A 17404-nucleotide genomic window follows, 5' to 3' on the forward strand; every position below is an offset into this window, starting at 1 on the left:
TCCTTGCTTTTTTTTAATTTTCTCTCACACCGTCCCGTCTACACGTGTTGTAGTACCTACTATTGCCCATTAGGTGTCGCTCAACCACTGGCCCTTTTGAATCCAGCGCCCAACCTCTGTCCCGGACCGTCTGGATTAGTCAGCGCTCTGGACCAATCACAGCCGAGATGGGCGGGACATCCATTGTTACTACAGATCCTGGGAGAAGTTTGCAGCCGACCTGCTGCTGCTGCACCTATGAGCCTTCACGTAAATGAATAGCCCAGGCTCGACGCGCCACAAGACGAGCTGATTATGCCGAGGTAAGGAGCATATGACCCGCGCTCCCTCCGATAATGGCATGCGATGACGCTTCACTCACGGAGGACTTCCCGGACACGGTGATGCCCAGGGGGGCTCCATGCATGTGCGGCAAGAAGTGCAGGGGTCGGAGCGGCAGCGCTGTCTTTCTGGGATTATTCCTGCTGTCGCTCACCCTACACGCAGTCACCCTGGTCTGCTATTTGGACCTGCGCTCCGAGGTGAAAAGGGAAATTACCCACCAGAAGCGGGACTCTATGGTGACACACGCCGGGGTTGACCTGGATGACCCGGTGGGGGTTCAGCCGCCTGGCCACCCGCGAATGGACACCGGCAGCAGGCACAGCGAAGAGGATCGAGAGGTAAAAAAGAAAGCCTGTAATGAGATTCAGCACGCTTCTTCTATCGGAGGCTGGTTGATTGCTCCTGTTTCTGTGTCAGGGTGTCAGGTTGTGTGTCTTGTGTTCTGTGCTCGGCATGTTTTACTGGCCAACTTCATGTGCAGAAAATCCTGTCAGCAGCTTGTGTCAACCCAATTCCCAGGGAAGATGGATGTTGAGAGAAATATTTGATTCCCTCATCTATCAATCTGTCAGGTAAACCCAGTGTTTCTACCCTGCCTCAATAAAGCATCTCCCGTTGGAGAATATATTGCAATAAACTCATACATTTTATCCATTATTCCAGTTTGTCATCTTTTTTCCCCCTTCTAAAAACAGAGAAAGAGTTAGATGCTCAGAGTTTCGCCCAGCTGGAAACGCACAGTGGGGGCTGGGGGGGTCAGTGAGTGTACTGGAGCAGGTGGACTGCACATTAACTGAATCACCAGCAGGTGCAAAGCCCCAAGGGCTGATGTAAATTCATCAGGACTTAGATGGGGCACTTGGTACTTGGAGCAGAGCCAGTCTCCGTCTCACATGTGTTTTCCCTTTTGGCAGCGGCTTGATTGAACACTCATTGTGTTGTCTGTGGCTTTGGCAAACAGCCTCACCCCCCCCCCATCCCACTCCGACTCCTCCACTCCCTAATTTGATCAGCACGAAAAGTACCAAGTTGCACCTCTCAACTTTACGTTGCTGTCTCAATCCTGTTCATTTGTCAGCGGTTGTGTAAGCTCTGCGCTGGAGAAAACGATTCTCTGTGTGGGACATTGGCCAGGACCTGTAGCTGTCACCCTGAGGGATTTAAGTTTTCCAGTGCAAACACATTTATTCCTCAGGAGGAAACATTAATGAGATCCATCGTTCGCATTGGGATTTCTCCGTAACATTTTTCTCTCACGAGCTCGGGATATTTATTTAGCTGTCTCTTTGCTTGGCTTATTTTAGATAGTAGCTGTTTCCCTTGTTGTAGCCGAGTGAGACGGGCCTGGTATTCGGCCCAGATGGTGATGCTTCATGAGGTGAAAGACTGTGGCCCAGCTGTAAATATTTAACAGTGCTGTGATGCTGTCCGTGCCAGATGTCTGCATTAAACAACTCTGATTACACGTCCCACAGTTTACATAGTTGGAGAAACAGGAGCATGTGGCATTGAGGCCGCACTTGTTAGCCTTTTTTTTTTTTTCCAAGTCCCTTCCTTTGAAGAATCTCTCTTGTAGAGTTAAAAAATGTTTATTGGAATCTTCACACACATCTGCATCAAAGGCCCCCTCAGCGGGAATGGTTGAAATTTAATGTGACGTACAGGTATACAGGCAAGTGTAGCAGAACAATCGGCATACATCTGATGTGGCAAACATAAAACAAGTGGTACTCAACTGTCCTTCACAGCATGTGTAACCAGGATTTGTTTTTTTGTGCGTATAACCCATGTTTTGAGAAAGACAGGTGGTATGGATGCCTTCATTATGGTTAAAACGGCTTTTGAAACATTTTGAAGCATGTGTCTGATCGGTTTCAGCAGAGTTTCTTAGCGAAACAAATCCATTTTATTTCTATGAACAAGTGCATCCAAAAGAATTTCATAGGGGGAAAAAAAAGAGCCATTTCTTGTTTGGCAGCTTCTTGTATCCAACTGAGAAGCGAATGACTGCAGATAAAACAGAAATGGGTTATCTCTGCCTTGTCAAGTGTTACTCTGGTCAGTTTATCTCTTTACCGTTTCATACCCCTATTTCACATATGTACGTTGACTTTTTGTGTCTACAACTAAACCATTTTGCACTTATATACTTTGTGAACAGGTTCTCCCAATAATTATAATGATAAATTGCCTATAAATGTTCATATTTCACCCATAATTTGATTTTATTGTATGTTGCTTCATGAAAACTTAGGTTTATTATCCCGTTTTAATTTTGGTTCTGGTTCCTCGTGTGCAATATGACAGATAACGACCCAGTATCAGACCAAAAGGACTCTAAATGAGCTCACATAATTAACTTTGCATAAAACAGACCATGAGTAGATTATGGAAAGTACGTCAATGTGGATACAAGTGAACGCTAGGTTCATATAGAAACGTCAAGCAGTCAACCAACAAGTCAGGTATGACCAAACTACAAACATAGAAGTAGAGAAGGGACAAAATGACTAGAATGCCACATTGTCCCTACAACGTTTCTCACTTTTCGTAGTTTTGGACTTTTTTTTTTTTTTTAGCAGACTTCTTCTGGTGTTAGAAGGAGCCACCTACCCAGTGACGCAAATGGACGTTCCGTGCTACATATTTCATAAAAGCAGATGTCTGCTTTAAAACAATACATAAGTTAATTCAATTGTACAATAGCTACTAGTAGTTTTGCCATGTAATGAGCCAGTGGCCTCTCCATGGTGTACCCGACCGCTAAACACCCCCGTGGCCCTGATAGAAAACGATGGATTGATATTAACTGCGTTTGTCTCCATAACCCATGAAAATACTGAACCGTAAAGAAAAATATTTGGATCCAGGTCACTTCACCCTTTGGACAGTTGATAACTTTTGCAGTTTTAGACATTTTGTACTCGGGGAAAAGTCCTGTAGAAAATGTAGCTGTGCCTCAAGTAATGTTTAATTACCAATTTATACCTCGTCTTAAAAGAAGGTTTCATACCCACTTGGAGAACAGATGATTTTAGGTCATTTTCTAGAATGTAGAATTATTATTTTTTTTATAATTATTTATCTGTAAAATTAATCAAGAAATACTTCGGTAGTAATAGGAAGAAACCGATAAGTTTAAGCATATTAATTGTTTACTTTGTTTGGAGGCAGTAGGAAAGGACAAAAGACAATTGGTACCTTGAATATTGTATTGTTTGAATACTTCAGAGAGGAATTGGTTTGTACACTGCCACAAAATGGTAGTAAAAAGAAAAGAAACGACATTGTTTGGGTTCAAGTTGGTAAAGGAGCATTTCTTTGAACTTGTTTATAAGGCTAATATTCAGACTTTATTGCATATTTGTCAGCTATAACCTGCTGCCTTCTCTCAGAGTAGATGTTTTGACTTATCTCAGTCAGTCTTGAGAGTAAAGCAGAAGATGAAAATCCAATCAGAAGAAAGCAGCCACTAATATGTATCAGAGATCAAAAATCTTGTGTGTGTGTATAAGCAGAAATGGAACTGATGATGATGAATGCAAGTCACTCCCAGCAGACTGTGTCAGTGAAAAGTATTCATCTCAACCATTTACAAGAATGGCAGTGCTTAAGATTTTTTTTTTTTTTTTTTTTTTTTTAGAAACATTCATAAAACTAAGCAGCCGTTTCCGGATTGCAGGTAGAAGTTAAGGACCACTCAAAAACTTCACAGTTTCACCAAATCCTTCCAGTTGCTCTCTTAATCCAAGCAGATGAGCTGGCGATTTATGATGTGGGTCTGGGAAGTGATCTTAACAGTCCTCACCTCCACCTCACTGTTGGTAATGCCCTTGAGCAAGGCAGTAAATTCCAGCTGTTTCGCAGATCTGCTCAGTTCCCAACAGTAAAAATAAAACGACCTCCGTCCAGGTGTGTACAGCGTTAATATCTATGATGGCAGCGAGATGTGGGGTTCGAGCATGTTGTGCCTTTGTCCACCTGACATCAGCGAGAGAAATGTATTAAAGTGTGATCTAAGGATTATTTGATCGTGTTAGCTCGGCTCATGTTTTCTTCTTGGGCCTTCTGTTATATGAAATAATTCTGTGCTCTGATCTGTGCCTTCAAAGTCTCAGAGAGAGCACATGCTGAAACATCTGGAGTCTGGTTAATGGCTATTAAAAAAAAAAAAAAAAGCCAGTTTGATGGGAATTAAACTCAAAAGTCCTTACTCGCGTACAGCGTCGAGGCGCCGGGTGGGCTGTGACCTTCTTTGATTGTAATTTGCTGCCGATATCTAAAACAGCAAGTATTGTGATTGTTCACTCGGATATCGTGCATAAAATAAATTAAGTGTCGTAAAAGCCCAATAGGACATTAAAACATCGGCGACGTGAGGAGAGCAAACACTTAAACGCACACAGCCTGAATCGTCCTGACAAGCAGATGGCGCAGACAGATTGAGTCCAGAGTCGTCGCAAACATCAACCAAAATAATAAATTCTCGACGCGTTCGAGTGAGGAATCTCTCCGCCAGCAAGTGTTGCAACAGTCCGAGCGGTGATTGGCTGCTGACAGGCTACATTTCCCTCAGGTTGAACTTCATAGTGTATGCGTACTGTTATTGAATTACCCGGGTTATGGTTTGAAACACATGGAGAGAAAGCGGTTAAGACGGGGAGGCCGCCCTTTTTGTGCGTGGTGTTTTAAAAGAAAACACGCTGTCATCGTCGAATTCGAGCGCTTGAATCACAGGAGTATCACGAGCCGTCGGCTCTCTGGAGGATGCATGCCACTGGGGTTAGTAATGCCTGCGCAGCGGTGATGGGCACCCGACATGCAACATCAGCCACCAGCCCTCGGTTTCACCTCCTCAACTTTTTAACCTCACATTCTTAAGCGCTATTGGGTTTCACATATCTATGCCGCAACCAGGATGGATATTTAGTGCAGTGAAATATAAAGGCGAATCTACTTGTTGTCTTTAGTTGTCATAAATATGTAGGGAATCTGATGTTTAAAAGTGCTGGCAAGCATACAGGCTTTTGGAGTGGTGCTAATTAAAGCGAAAGGAGCAATCCTGTAATAGCAAAATTACACAGCCTGGGGTGACTGAATTTTAGTCATATCCTCACGAAGCAACAGGGAATCGCGTCCACGGCTCGCAACAGCAACCCCCCTCACTTTGAAGATTTGAAAGCCCTCTAATTAATTGCATTTTCCCTTTGTGCCGAAAAAGAATGGTTTACTCAATAGTTGGCACTTGGCATACATACCAACACGTTGTCATCCTGATTTACTGTAACTCGGCATGCCTTTGAAGACGATGAGGGCTGCAAATGTTGTAATGATGTGAAACCAAGCAAGCGAGAGTGTGAAACCATTCCGCATGGCACTTTAATGGGAGCTTTTAGTTTAAAATTAATTTTTCTTCCCCGCTCTTTTGCCTTCATCTGTCAGCTGCACCGGTTTGGTAGTAGCCTCGCAGACTGCTTGTTTGTCTTTCGTCGTTCTGCCGGGCCCTTAATCTCGGGCCAGAAATTGGCTGCGAGATCATGTTTGGCTGTCAGAACAGACGAAAGTGTAAAGCCATATGGCTGAACATACACACCAAGAATACTTTTGAGATACCCCCCCTCTCCACCCCCACTCGTTCTTTTACACACCAACAGCTGGAGAGGAGATGTGGAGGCACCTGCATGCCAAATGAACAGCAAACGTTTCAGCTCCCAAGGAACATCTGGAGCGGCTGTGTTGTCCGTAAACTGTTCCAACTCGCGCTCGTTCATCGGTTCTGGATTTCCCGGGCCTCGTAAGGTCAGACGTAGCTGGCAGCTGGTCAGGGACGTAGATGTTAACTGCACTCTGAGCCGGCTGGGGAGGTGTTCGACATGATTCAGCTCATCGCTCGCTTCAGGGAAGGCATTCGGGAGGGTGGGTGTTCCCACATCTGAAAAGAGGTATAGAAAACTAGAAACATAACTTCTTGTGTCTGTCTTCTTATGGTCTGTCGGTGGTTTTGGTTTAAAACCACACTGGGGAGGCACTGAGAGTTCAAGCTGCTTCGGAAAGGGGGCGATATCAGGTTGTCGGGGCTTCGTGACTGAACTTTTAGAAATATTTCCCATTTTACCATCTTGAAAATCAAACCTCGATGTATTTTATTAAGATTTTATGTTGTAGCCTGACACATGGCATATAAAACCGTGAAATGGAAAAAATAAAAGCTACTTATAGCTTCTAAAATATTTTACATGTATAGTGAGCGATGCTTAAATATTTTTTTATGTGATCAATCCCCTAAGGGTTTTCTGTTGTTTTTCATTCACTGTGACCTTCAGCCCTCCATTGTGAGATTAATAATTCACTAACAAAATAATTGTGATATAGTGTACAGCACTAATATTATAAGGAAATTTTAAAAAATATATAATTTTCCTGCCATTTGACAAAAATGTCCTTCTTTTGTTGATCTGACATGTGAAATTCAAACATTAAATATTGCACAGGTGGAAATAAAGGGCTTGTATGATGCTGCACATGAAAAGAAATATATGTACACATTTTCAGATACGATAAAATAAAGTCTGTGTGGCGATTTGGATGTTTTTGGTGCCAGGTTTCAGGACAGTCTGACACTGATCAGCACACCAATATGTAGGTCATATAAAAAGACAGCAGTGGGGGAAAATTGATTTACAGATCTTAAATACGCCACACCAGATCTGTTTCTTGGACTTTTTATTTTTTTTAATTTTGGTTATTCATGTCACCAGTGAATAGGCTGGGACCAGGTGCGTATGAATAGGTGTTGCTCTCGAATTAACCCCACCTCATGTCCTCCTTTTGTGTTGAAAAAGAAAAAAAAAAGGTGAATTTTAGAGCGTCCGTGGCCAGGTGGCGAGTTCAGACACAGACAGAAACGACTCGGGTTACGGGATAAATTACCGCCCGTACTGGGACAGACAATGACTTGGCCACAGGTGAATGTCTCGGCTCGCGTCTTTTTAAATGCCCCAAGTTGTTTCTGTGCAAACATTACATGCCAAGAATAGAGTCAATACTTGTAACGTGTGTTTCCCTCTCAAAACCCTGGATTGTTTTTCCTTTATTTTCTGTTGACTTCATCCCAGATGGCATTGCTGCTTATTGATATTCACCGCTGTTCGATTCAAGGCTCTTTTGTTTCGACGCTTGTTGCACGTTTTGAGTTCTGGGCAATTTTCCACTCTTAAATTTTCCCTTACCCTCTCTGTGTCCCCTTCAGGAGAGGTTCCTCTACAGAAACGACGACGACTTCCACGGCACAAAAGACAGCAGAGGAAGAACGCGACGAGCAAAAAGGAGTCCTGCCAGGGAAACGGAAACAGGTGTGAGGCGTTTTTTTTTTGTGTTTTTTTTTTTTTATTATTCATCCACACCCTTACAAGGAAGCTGTAATCGGATGCTGTGTTTCCCACCTTGTCATTTTCCACCTGTAGATTAACTACTAGAGGTGCACCAATTAGGCCTTTCCCTGGTTGACAACAATTTCCAATTTACTTTTAGGTCTGACCTTCCAAACATTTATAGCACTAATTTTGCAAATAGGAGGGATGTTTGCAGTAAATCTCCATGGGAAGGTGATCCATGAACATTTGGAAATAATTTCAAATTGGAACCTTGTTGGAATTAAATGAAAATCGTGGCCAATTTTATGCAATGTAATCTTACCCCTGTCATTGGCCAACATAAACATAAATGTATCGTTTGTCGTAGGCAAAGATCCATGCAAAATAATGCCATTAAAAAAAAATCAACAGATGTATTTATTTGCAAAACCTTATCAAAATTGAATTATTTTACTGGTCATTCAGTTCTTAAGTTGAAGAAAGAACAAAATAGGAATATCAATAACATTATTCAAGTATGGAGAATGGGGCAGAGCACATTCAGACTTTTTAATGGATAGCTTTTTTTTTGGCTCCCTTAAAGTTAAGAAATCTAAATGTGGTCACAATTGTAGCATCAGTAGTACAAGTTTATAAAGCTGTGTCTATGTGAAGAAGGAATGTGGCGACATTTGGGCCTAAACCCCAACAATATGCAGTATGCCATGTGCATGTGATTTGAATAACATTAACTTGCTCAAGATTAACGGCATTAAGTCTGGTTGTTTTAGTCAACGTTGTGCCAGAACCTGCTTTCCTCGACTATATTTAAAATCTCTATTAAAGCGGTGGCCATGCATGCTAACCTGAGCATTCATGACAGACTCTGCTGACAAGAAGAAGCTGTAGCACAGCAGAGAGAAAGCAGGAGGGTGTGAGCAGCACGTACACAAGGATGATTGACAGAACTAAGATACTGCACCAGACTGTGAATGTTTTGTTTTATTTCTGACGGAGCAGCTTATTTGTGGACTTGACAGCCTTCTCCCTTCTCTGCGAAGGGAGAAGACAGAGAAGTTCATTATGCTTTCAGAACATAATGTTAGTTTGAACAAATATGTAAAATACTATACACGTGTGTGTATGTATATGTATATATATACATATATATATGTATGTGTATATATATATATATATATATAAACCCTGTAGGCCAGCCTCCAGGGTTAATAATCTTGGAATGGTTCCAGATCTAAAAATTTCCAAATTATGCATCCCTATCTTAGACTATAACAAGCACTAAGTGCTGTATGTTGCTTAAGAAGCAACAGTTTTGAATCCAGCAGAAAGTAATCAAATGCAATCTTAAAGGTGTCTCCAGCTTTTATCACTTTTGGGAAACTTTTGGGAAACTAAAAAAAAAAGTGCATCAGAATGTCGGAGTTAAATCACAAAACAAATATGTTAGGAGTTCTTATGTTTTTTTTATTGAATATAAAATAATGGGTTTGAGTTTTTGTTTTTTGTTTGTTTTTTTGTAATGCTTGAACTTCTGATTACCAATCAAATCCTTTCACAGGAAAACCAACAGATGAATTAGTCCACTCTTGTTGACTGCATTGCACCTGCTGACTTGACTGTTGAGCAATTGTTTCTGTAGTAACGGGGTTCGGTTACTGGGTAAATAAAGGGCTCATGTTGGGATTACGGCTCCTAAATTCTGAAAACTGGATGTTAATGGCTTCTCACTTCTCTGTGGAATGAATTATTTTAGTTTTTTTTTTTTTTAAACTTCTTAGTGCTAACTTTACAAAGCGACCGCACCACATCATTTGGCTGTGCTTTTATAGCAAAAACTTTAAGTGAAATGGGATTGATTAATACTTGGATAGCAAGCAAGGACAACAAGGGCTTTGGGAAGGTTGCACCAATTCGAAACAGACAGTGAAATCCTCTCGATTTTCCTCAGTCTCAAAATAACACAGTCTCTCAAATGTCGCTCGCACCTATCGTCGCACATCTGAATATTAGAATAATAGTCAGCAGTGTTGATTGCTTTCGTTAAGCTGATTTATGTAAACTAATAACTCCATTGAAGGAAAAAAGAAGAAAAAAAAAGCCATATGGCTAATATGTCTGAATTAGCTTTTGTTTAGAATCTGAGCTATGCAAATAAAAAAAAGCAAAGACTTTGATGTTTCATGTCTGAGTGCAACAAGTGCACCATGATCACAAGGCATTCCAGCGTCTGTGGCGTGACACTGAATACTTGGGGTGTGGCGGCGGCGGGGGAATTTAGTGATTGTGTTTAAATTAGAAGAAAAAACTCACCTTTGAGAGTTTCTACATAAATCAGTAACGTCCCGAGCCTCTAAACACTAATCATTCCCAGGTCTTTCCTCTACGCCGAGCGCACAGACAAAGGCTTTTGTAATCTCAGCCTTAGATGTGTGCTGTTTTGTGTGCATTTATGTATGTGTGTCCTTTTTCTTTCTTTTTTTTTTTTTCTTTTTTTTTTGCATGTGTGTGTTTGTGTGTGTGTCTGCAGCGCTCCTCTAACGGGCACCAGATTCCAGATAGGGCTGCTCGTTAAGAGAAATCTACGCGGATGCATCCAGTCATTTAGCCAGGGGAGAAACGCCGGCCCATATGTTTGAGGGGGGACTCAAACTGTGAGGTTTTAAGGTTAAATGGCCTTTGTAGTTCTAATGACATGGTAAACATGCACAAAAGGGCTTTTTGAAAGGATTCCTCAGCTGAGCATATATGTACGTGCGCGCATTTTAACTCCGGAGCAGTGACATCGATTCCCCGTCGAACATCCGGACGTGTGCGGCCGTGCACGCAACGGCGACGCAGGGCACGGGGGCTGGGGGCGGGTCGGGAGGGGGGGGTTGGTTGCCGGTGGTGAATGTATGCTTAAACAAACCCATGCACACATGTACACACACTTTCATCTGTGTTCTCCATCTGGGTCTAATTCAAAGAAAAGGGATTTTGGCAGGATAAAGTATCTCTCTAATGATCTTCTCCAGTTCCACTGCCTGCGAATGCTTAAGGCACTTGTTCATACAGAGGAGGTGAAACCGCACTTACAAATTACTACACTACGAGATACCGCAGACTGACATACCTCCACTCCAGTGGGTTTCGCCGCGCACCGTCTGAATCTGGGAAACCCGATTATGGGATACCTGCGCAGAACGAGGCGGACGCTCGGGATGGTGTCCAAGACGGTGATTGTTCATGAAACTATTTCGGGAATAATCATGCTGCTGTTTTTTTTGTTGTTTTTTTTTACTATTTCAGAATCAAATGGAAAGGAGAAGAGGAAAGAGAGGAAAAAAGGTACTGTGCCTTGCAAGATGTCTATTGGGATTTTGTGTGATGGACAAACACAAAGTAGTGTAACACTAGAAGGAAAACTAGATTGTTTCAAACTTTTTTACACAAATGTGTGAAATATGTGTGTTGCATTTGTATTCAGCAATCTTTCCTCCGATACCATTAAATAAATCCAGTACAACCAATTAATCAGCTTACTAGTAAATAGTCTACACATATTTACCAGTAAGTTAAATACTGGTAAATATTTAACTCTAGTATAAATAGAGTTGTTCTGTGATGACCTCTGGGGTCATGAATAGGTCAGGTTTGGATTTTCTTTAAAGTGGTTCCAGCAGGCTTAAAGCAGGCGTCATCCCCAGCTTTTAGCATCTCACTGGACTAATTCTTCATTTTAAAAAATGAAAAGATCTTTGGACAACTGCAAATGTAACATTAAAAAGGCCGTCAACATAAACAGAAAGGCCTGGCAATCTGAGAAACTGTCGCCGTGGTAACTCTGGAAGAGCTGCAGACATCCACAGCTCAGGTGGGAGGATCTGTCAACGGAACGACCTGTGAGAGAGAAGAGCAGTTGTTGAAAGAAAGCAATGAGAAGTCCAGCTTTTTATTTGACACACATAAAAATAAATACATAAAATTAAGAAAGGCTATGTTGAAGAGGTTTTAGCCAAATGAGGCCAAAAGTGAACTTTTTACAAAACATGCCAAAGTCTGCGTAGCAGAAAACCTAGACCCCAGCGCTCCATGCCCACAACGAAACGTATTAAAAAATCTGGCAAGACATGAAAATTAACATCTCCACTCACACTCTCCATGAAGTCTGACTGAGTTTCAGTGATTTTGCGTGTCCTCAATTAAACTAGAACTTTTAACTTTATTCACTTTGAAGTTATTTTATTAACTGTTTAAAAAAAAAAAAAATATGCATCTTTTTTTTCACTTCCAAATAAACACAAGTTTGTGTTGATCTATCACATAAAAAAACCTCGTAAAATACAGTGAGGTTTGTGGTTGTAACGAGACAAAATGGAGTATTTGGAATATGAACATACTTGCGTGTATTTTGTTTTATGCTCTCCATCAAAACCTTCGTGGCTCTGGCCCGTCTTCATATCGCCACATCTCTTAAGATCACGAAGATTAGATTCCAACAAAAGTAACTTTATTGTCTTTCTCTTTCCACAGCGAAGAAAAGGCCTGGACCGCCTGGTCTCCCGGGTCCCCCGGGGCCACAGGGCCCGCCGGGCATCCCGGGGATCCCCGGCATTCCAGGAAGCAACGTTGTGGGGCCCGTAGGACCTCCCGGGCCCCCTGGGCCACAGGGACCTCCAGGCCCTCAAGGTCCGGCAGGTACAAAGACTCCGCGCAACATACGCTGAGATAACCGAGAAAACAGAGCTCGGAGATTTTCCACCTAGATTACAGTGCTCCCCCATCACATCGCCGCTTTCCCACACTAGAGGGGGGCTCAAGTTGTCAAAATTGATTAACTCATTGCCTCCACTGTGAGGCTGTCTGATTCAGGTTGTCAAACATTGTGCAGAATAGCAGTGATTTATCCTTAAACTATGTCAGTGTTTGTTTTGTTTAATCACCGCTCCTCCTTTTGTTTCTCTCCAGCATTGAACTGCAGGATTTAAAAAAAAAAAATCATGTCTGTCTTTTATTGTTGCAGGGGTTTCTGATAAGTCAAAGAAATTCCAGGTAAGAGTACACCCTTCATTGAATTAAATCTAATTCTACAAATATTTATCAATGTGAGGGCCCGCCTGCCCCCCTTGCAAATTATTCACCTGGGGTTCTTTGCTTTCCAGCCGGCAGTGGTTCACTTACAAGGACAAGAAACAACAATCCAAGTGAGGGAAGGTGGGTGCCTTGCTCATGCTCACTCGGAGATATACTAGCGTGTTTGACACGAAGCAATAAGCACGAATTATCCCTGTCACTGCTGTTTGTCAAACACACAATTTTGGAGTTATACCAAACAGACGGGCCTGCCAAACATTGAAATTACAAGAAAACAAATGACATTTCTTTAGATTGTTGGCACGCCTTTGATGGTTCGCTCGAGAGATCCAGCACGCCACATCTGAGGGGATTATGGTCTTTATGTCGAAATACGGAATCGTCTACAAGCCCCTGTTAAAATGGAAAGCTTGTGCTATGTAAGAAAATAAAATGAAATAAATCATTTCATTTTTTTACACATATCAGGCAATGTAGTGCGTTCCGATTAACTAAGAAGAAAAAACTGCAAAATTAGTGCCAATCCTTTACCTGATACTTAGTTGAAGCACATTTCCATTCTTTGGCACATACCTAAGATCAATTATAGTCAAATAACCTAACTGAAATGAAGTCGACCTGATTTACAACCTCTAGCTAAAGGCATACATTGCAGGAAGGTTACAAAGGATCTCATTGTACAAAGATTTGGGTGAGGACAAGAGTGTAAGAATTCACAGTAATGTATCTTGGCACAGTAAAGAAAATCTTTAGTTATTAGAGAGAGAAAAAAGGGACAATGGTTCTAAAAGCTGAGGGTTTCTCGAAAACTAAAGCTACACAACAGAAATCGAGGGAGGCTGCTTGACCGCAGCACCGAAGAAATCTTCAGGAATTTCCACTGAACGCTCCTTGTGAGAAAAGTCTTATGTATTCTCCATATGTCTGGACTAAGGAATAGGTTTACATGAGAGAAGCCTTTTTCTTTTGTCCAAAGAAAACATCCACGTCTGACTAAAAGCTCTCAAACCGTGTGGGGAATCTTTATAATCTTTACAAACTGAAACCTTGGGCAAATATTTTAGCACTAAAAGAACGTCATGCTAAGTGAAACATGGTGATGGCTGTATCATGATCTGGGATTAGCTGGAAAATTTTGTTTTGTCAAGATGGATGAAGATATGAGTAGCTTTGACCCAAGGACTTCAGGTGCTTGCGAGAAAGATGAGGAGCAATTTTTATTTTTTCTGTGTCAAACCAAGTCCAACAAAATAAGAAAATTCAGGATTTGGTACGGATGAGCCTTTTTTCAAAAAGCTTCAGTCAGAGTTGCAATTTTTTTAAGCTTTATTTTTGCCTTTGTGTGGTTTTACAGAAATAGTTGGTATTGCTGCACATAACTTCCCCAAAAAGGACAATATTATACCATATTTAATAATTAAAATGGAAATGGCATTTTCAAGTAATTCCACCACTCGTAATTCATAGTAAAATCATGTTCTGGGGAGTTGTCAAAGTGCAAAAGTGTAATTCCATATTGGTCAATCAAGTTAACATGAACTGTATTTTCAGTATAAGAAAATCCTACAAAACATCTCAAAGGTTTTTGCAAAAAATAAGACAAAAAAAGGCAAATGTTACCGTTTAGCATCACATGCTTTCATCTTGCAGGTTCGACCTTCACAAGATGCCATGAAACATGAGGTTGAATTAGAAGTGGGCTAAGATTATTGGTCAAAATCCAACAGAGCTGCAGTGATTAGAGACGTTAGAGAAGAAGAAAAGACAGAAAACGTTAAATTGCTCGGAAAGATTTGCAGAGAAGTGAATTTGTGAACGATGAGGTCATTTGCGACAAGTTTCGACATCACAACTTCCTGAACACTGCCAAGTGAAGGAGTGAGGCGCTCACAGACCGCCACCGATGAAGACTGATTGTTCACAATATTCAAACAAATTTCATTGTTTCACTTTTGGTCCTTTACACAGATTTATTTCTTATTCAGTTGAATTGCGAAGGATGTACGTCAGAGCTGCTGTCAAATGAGAAAGTAAATTTTCCAGCTGGAGAAATGTGTGATTCCGCGACTTTAACATTGTGCAGGACGATAGTGGCCTAACTGTAATCTCACTGCTGTTTCATGTTCATTCAACACATGTAAGCCTGCTTTAAATGTCAGAGCCATGTGGCCTGACGTCAGGACTGAACGGCTCGCATGCTACCTCAGTCCTTCTCCTAAGACGGAGCACAAGCATCATTAAGCAGGTTTATATTCTGTCAGTGCCAAGATCTGTTTTTCGTTAAAACATCGCCACGAGTTGTTTATGTTGACCGTTTGTCTCGCCCTGTGTTTGTTGTGACATGTTTAGATCTGTCTCAAGGCGTCCTCAGGAACTGGAAGATGGTGTCCATCAATAAAGACGTGTTCAGGATGAACCCTCGCACCGGAGAGCTGGTGGTGCTGCTGGACGGTGTCTACTTCATATATAGTCAGGTAGAAGTGAGTACGGTCCTTGACGTAACTCCTTTAAAATTACAGTCGAAAAGAGCTGGCAGCTGATCTTAAAAGAAACCCTGCCTGCTTTGTTAATGTCTGAGTCATTCTCTTCCCTCTGTGGCTCAGCGTGCAGCTCTGGAAGTCGTGCTTCTGCTGCCGCTCAGGCTCTCAGAGAACCCCCTAAATGCTCTCGCCGCCCTCGTTTAGATTACCCCTCTCAGTCTCGTGCGGATCTCCTTTCTTTTCTCACCAGGTGTACTACCTCAACTTCACCGACATTGCCAGCTATGACGTGATGGTGGACTCCAGCCCGTTCCTGCGCTGCACGTGTAGCATCGAGACAGGCCAGCGCAAGTTCAACACCTGCTACACGGCAGGCGTGAGCCTGCTGCGCTCGGGCCAGAAGATCTCCATACGCATAGCCCACGAGTACACGCTCATAAACATGACCAATCACACCACCTTCCTGGGCAGCGTCAGGCTCGGAGAGGCTCCATCTGCTGGACAGAACGGTTAACTGCACTCGCCGTCTGCTGTCTTTTTTCATCCTGCCTGATGTGGGATTGCTGGGTTCATTTTAAGGCCAATGTCTAGAGGACACTCGGCGAGCTTTGGTGACTTTTGTTCACTTTCAAACGTTTGCCTTTAAAAAAAAAGAAAAAAAGGACTCTGAACACTTCAAATACTTCCCTTCCACATAAATATGTGCAGAAATACGCCTTTTGGAACCAAATATCCTCGTCAAACTTCAAAATCTCTATTTATAGTCACCCTCGATGCGCAGCAGCTCTCTTTATAACAAGGAAGGACACTGTGCTGATAGGTACTTAGTAATTACGTACTTTTACGTGCTGTTGAACAATGACAAAAAAAACACCAGTGACGGTGCCTTGCAAATTTATTCATGGTTCACACTCCTCCTCAAACCTTTCATCACGTCACAGCCACAAAAATGAATATATTTTATGAACATTTTACGCAATACACCAACATAAAGTTGTCCTTAGATCTGAAATGGAAGGAAAATAATTAAGTTTTTAGCATTTTTTTTTTGTTTTTTACAAATAAAAACCTGAAATGTTTCTACCAGCTTTAAAATGTTAGCTACTTTGATTTTGCAAAACATGTCAATCTCACAGATTGAATGAAGAGCATCTGTAAACAACAGGTTTTAAGTGTTGCCACAGCGTCTCAATTGGATACAAGTTTGGTCTTTGGCTCATTTATGCATTTGGCATGAATATGCTTTGATCCAGACCGTTCCATTGGAGCGCTTGCTTTGTTTGGGATTATCTTGATAAAAACTGAACCTCCGCTTACTAACTAGTTTTCTTTCAGAATCGCCTTGTACTTGGCTTTAGCCAGCGTCCAATCAACTCTGACCGGTTGTTCTGTTCCTGCTGGTGGGGGAGAAAAAAAAGTCCTACAACATGATATTGCCATTGGGATGACATGACATTTTTATTAGTAAAGTTTAAATCCGTTGTACAATTTTCCTTCCATTTCACAGCTCTTTTTCAAGGGCCATCAAATAAACTTCCAATAGCAAAAAAAAAACCTTAAACGTTTGTGATTGTATTGTGGTAAGATATAAAAAAAGGTACTTTAGCGAGGCACTGTTTCTCTCATGATTTAGTTTCTGTTTCTATTATTTAAGCCTTTTCTATAAGTCATGGAAGGAGGAGTTGAAAACTCCACGAGATGCAAGGACAAAGGAAGGTATTCAAAGAGCAACAGCACTATATATATATATATATATGTGTATATATATATTTTTTTGCGCACATTTGCACTACAGCATCCCTGCAAAATACCAGTGATATGTCTCCCAGTGCTTTTGTTTAGTTACCTTATGACTGAATCCATGTAGAGAAACAAGTTGTTAATACATGCTTGTACATAATGTATATAAAATGGAATATACTTTTGTAAATGGAGTTGATTGATGGATTAAAATGTTTTCGTTTTCTGCCTAAGTGCGCCTCCCTCGTCTTCTGTGTTTGTGCAGCCGGTGGTGTTCATTTAAAGGCCTCCAACCTCCCTTTCATATCAGCCCGAACTGGCACGAGCGCTGACAAGGATAAATGACGCTGTGCGAGCGGGGTCTTTGTTTTTATTAAAATGTGGCTTTTTACGTTGTCTGCGAGTTTCACAACA

The 17404-nt window shown here is 41.6% G+C and overlaps 1 protein-coding gene across 3 annotated transcripts; it reads left to right on the forward strand.

The window, feature by feature from the left end:
• The first annotated feature begins 168 nt into the window (after window positions 1-168).
• On the forward strand, window positions 169-17223 carry eda (ectodysplasin A). Of its 3 annotated transcripts, none has more exons than XM_008419898.1 (8): window positions 169-662; window positions 7574-7676; window positions 10986-11024; window positions 12210-12374; window positions 12700-12728; window positions 12839-12890; window positions 15120-15250; window positions 15501-17223. In XM_008419898.1, exons 1-8 carry the CDS (start codon window positions 336-338, stop codon window positions 15762-15764), a joined length of 1110 nt encoding a protein of 369 aa, XP_008418120.1. In that variant the 5' UTR covers window positions 169-335; the 3' UTR covers window positions 15765-17223. The 3 variants fall into 3 exon arrangements, with proteins under 3 accessions (XP_008418120.1, XP_008418122.1, XP_008418123.1); XM_008419900.1 differs by having other exon boundaries at window positions 15120-15244; XM_008419901.1 differs by having other exon boundaries at window positions 12210-12365.
• The last annotated feature ends 181 nt before the right edge of the window (window positions 17224-17404 follow it).

The sequence above is a fragment of the Poecilia reticulata genome, linkage group LG10 (genome assembly GCF_000633615.1).
Source record: "Poecilia reticulata strain Guanapo linkage group LG10, Guppy_female_1.0+MT, whole genome shotgun sequence".
NCBI classification, from domain to species: Eukaryota; Metazoa; Chordata; class Actinopteri; order Cyprinodontiformes; family Poeciliidae; genus Poecilia; species Poecilia reticulata.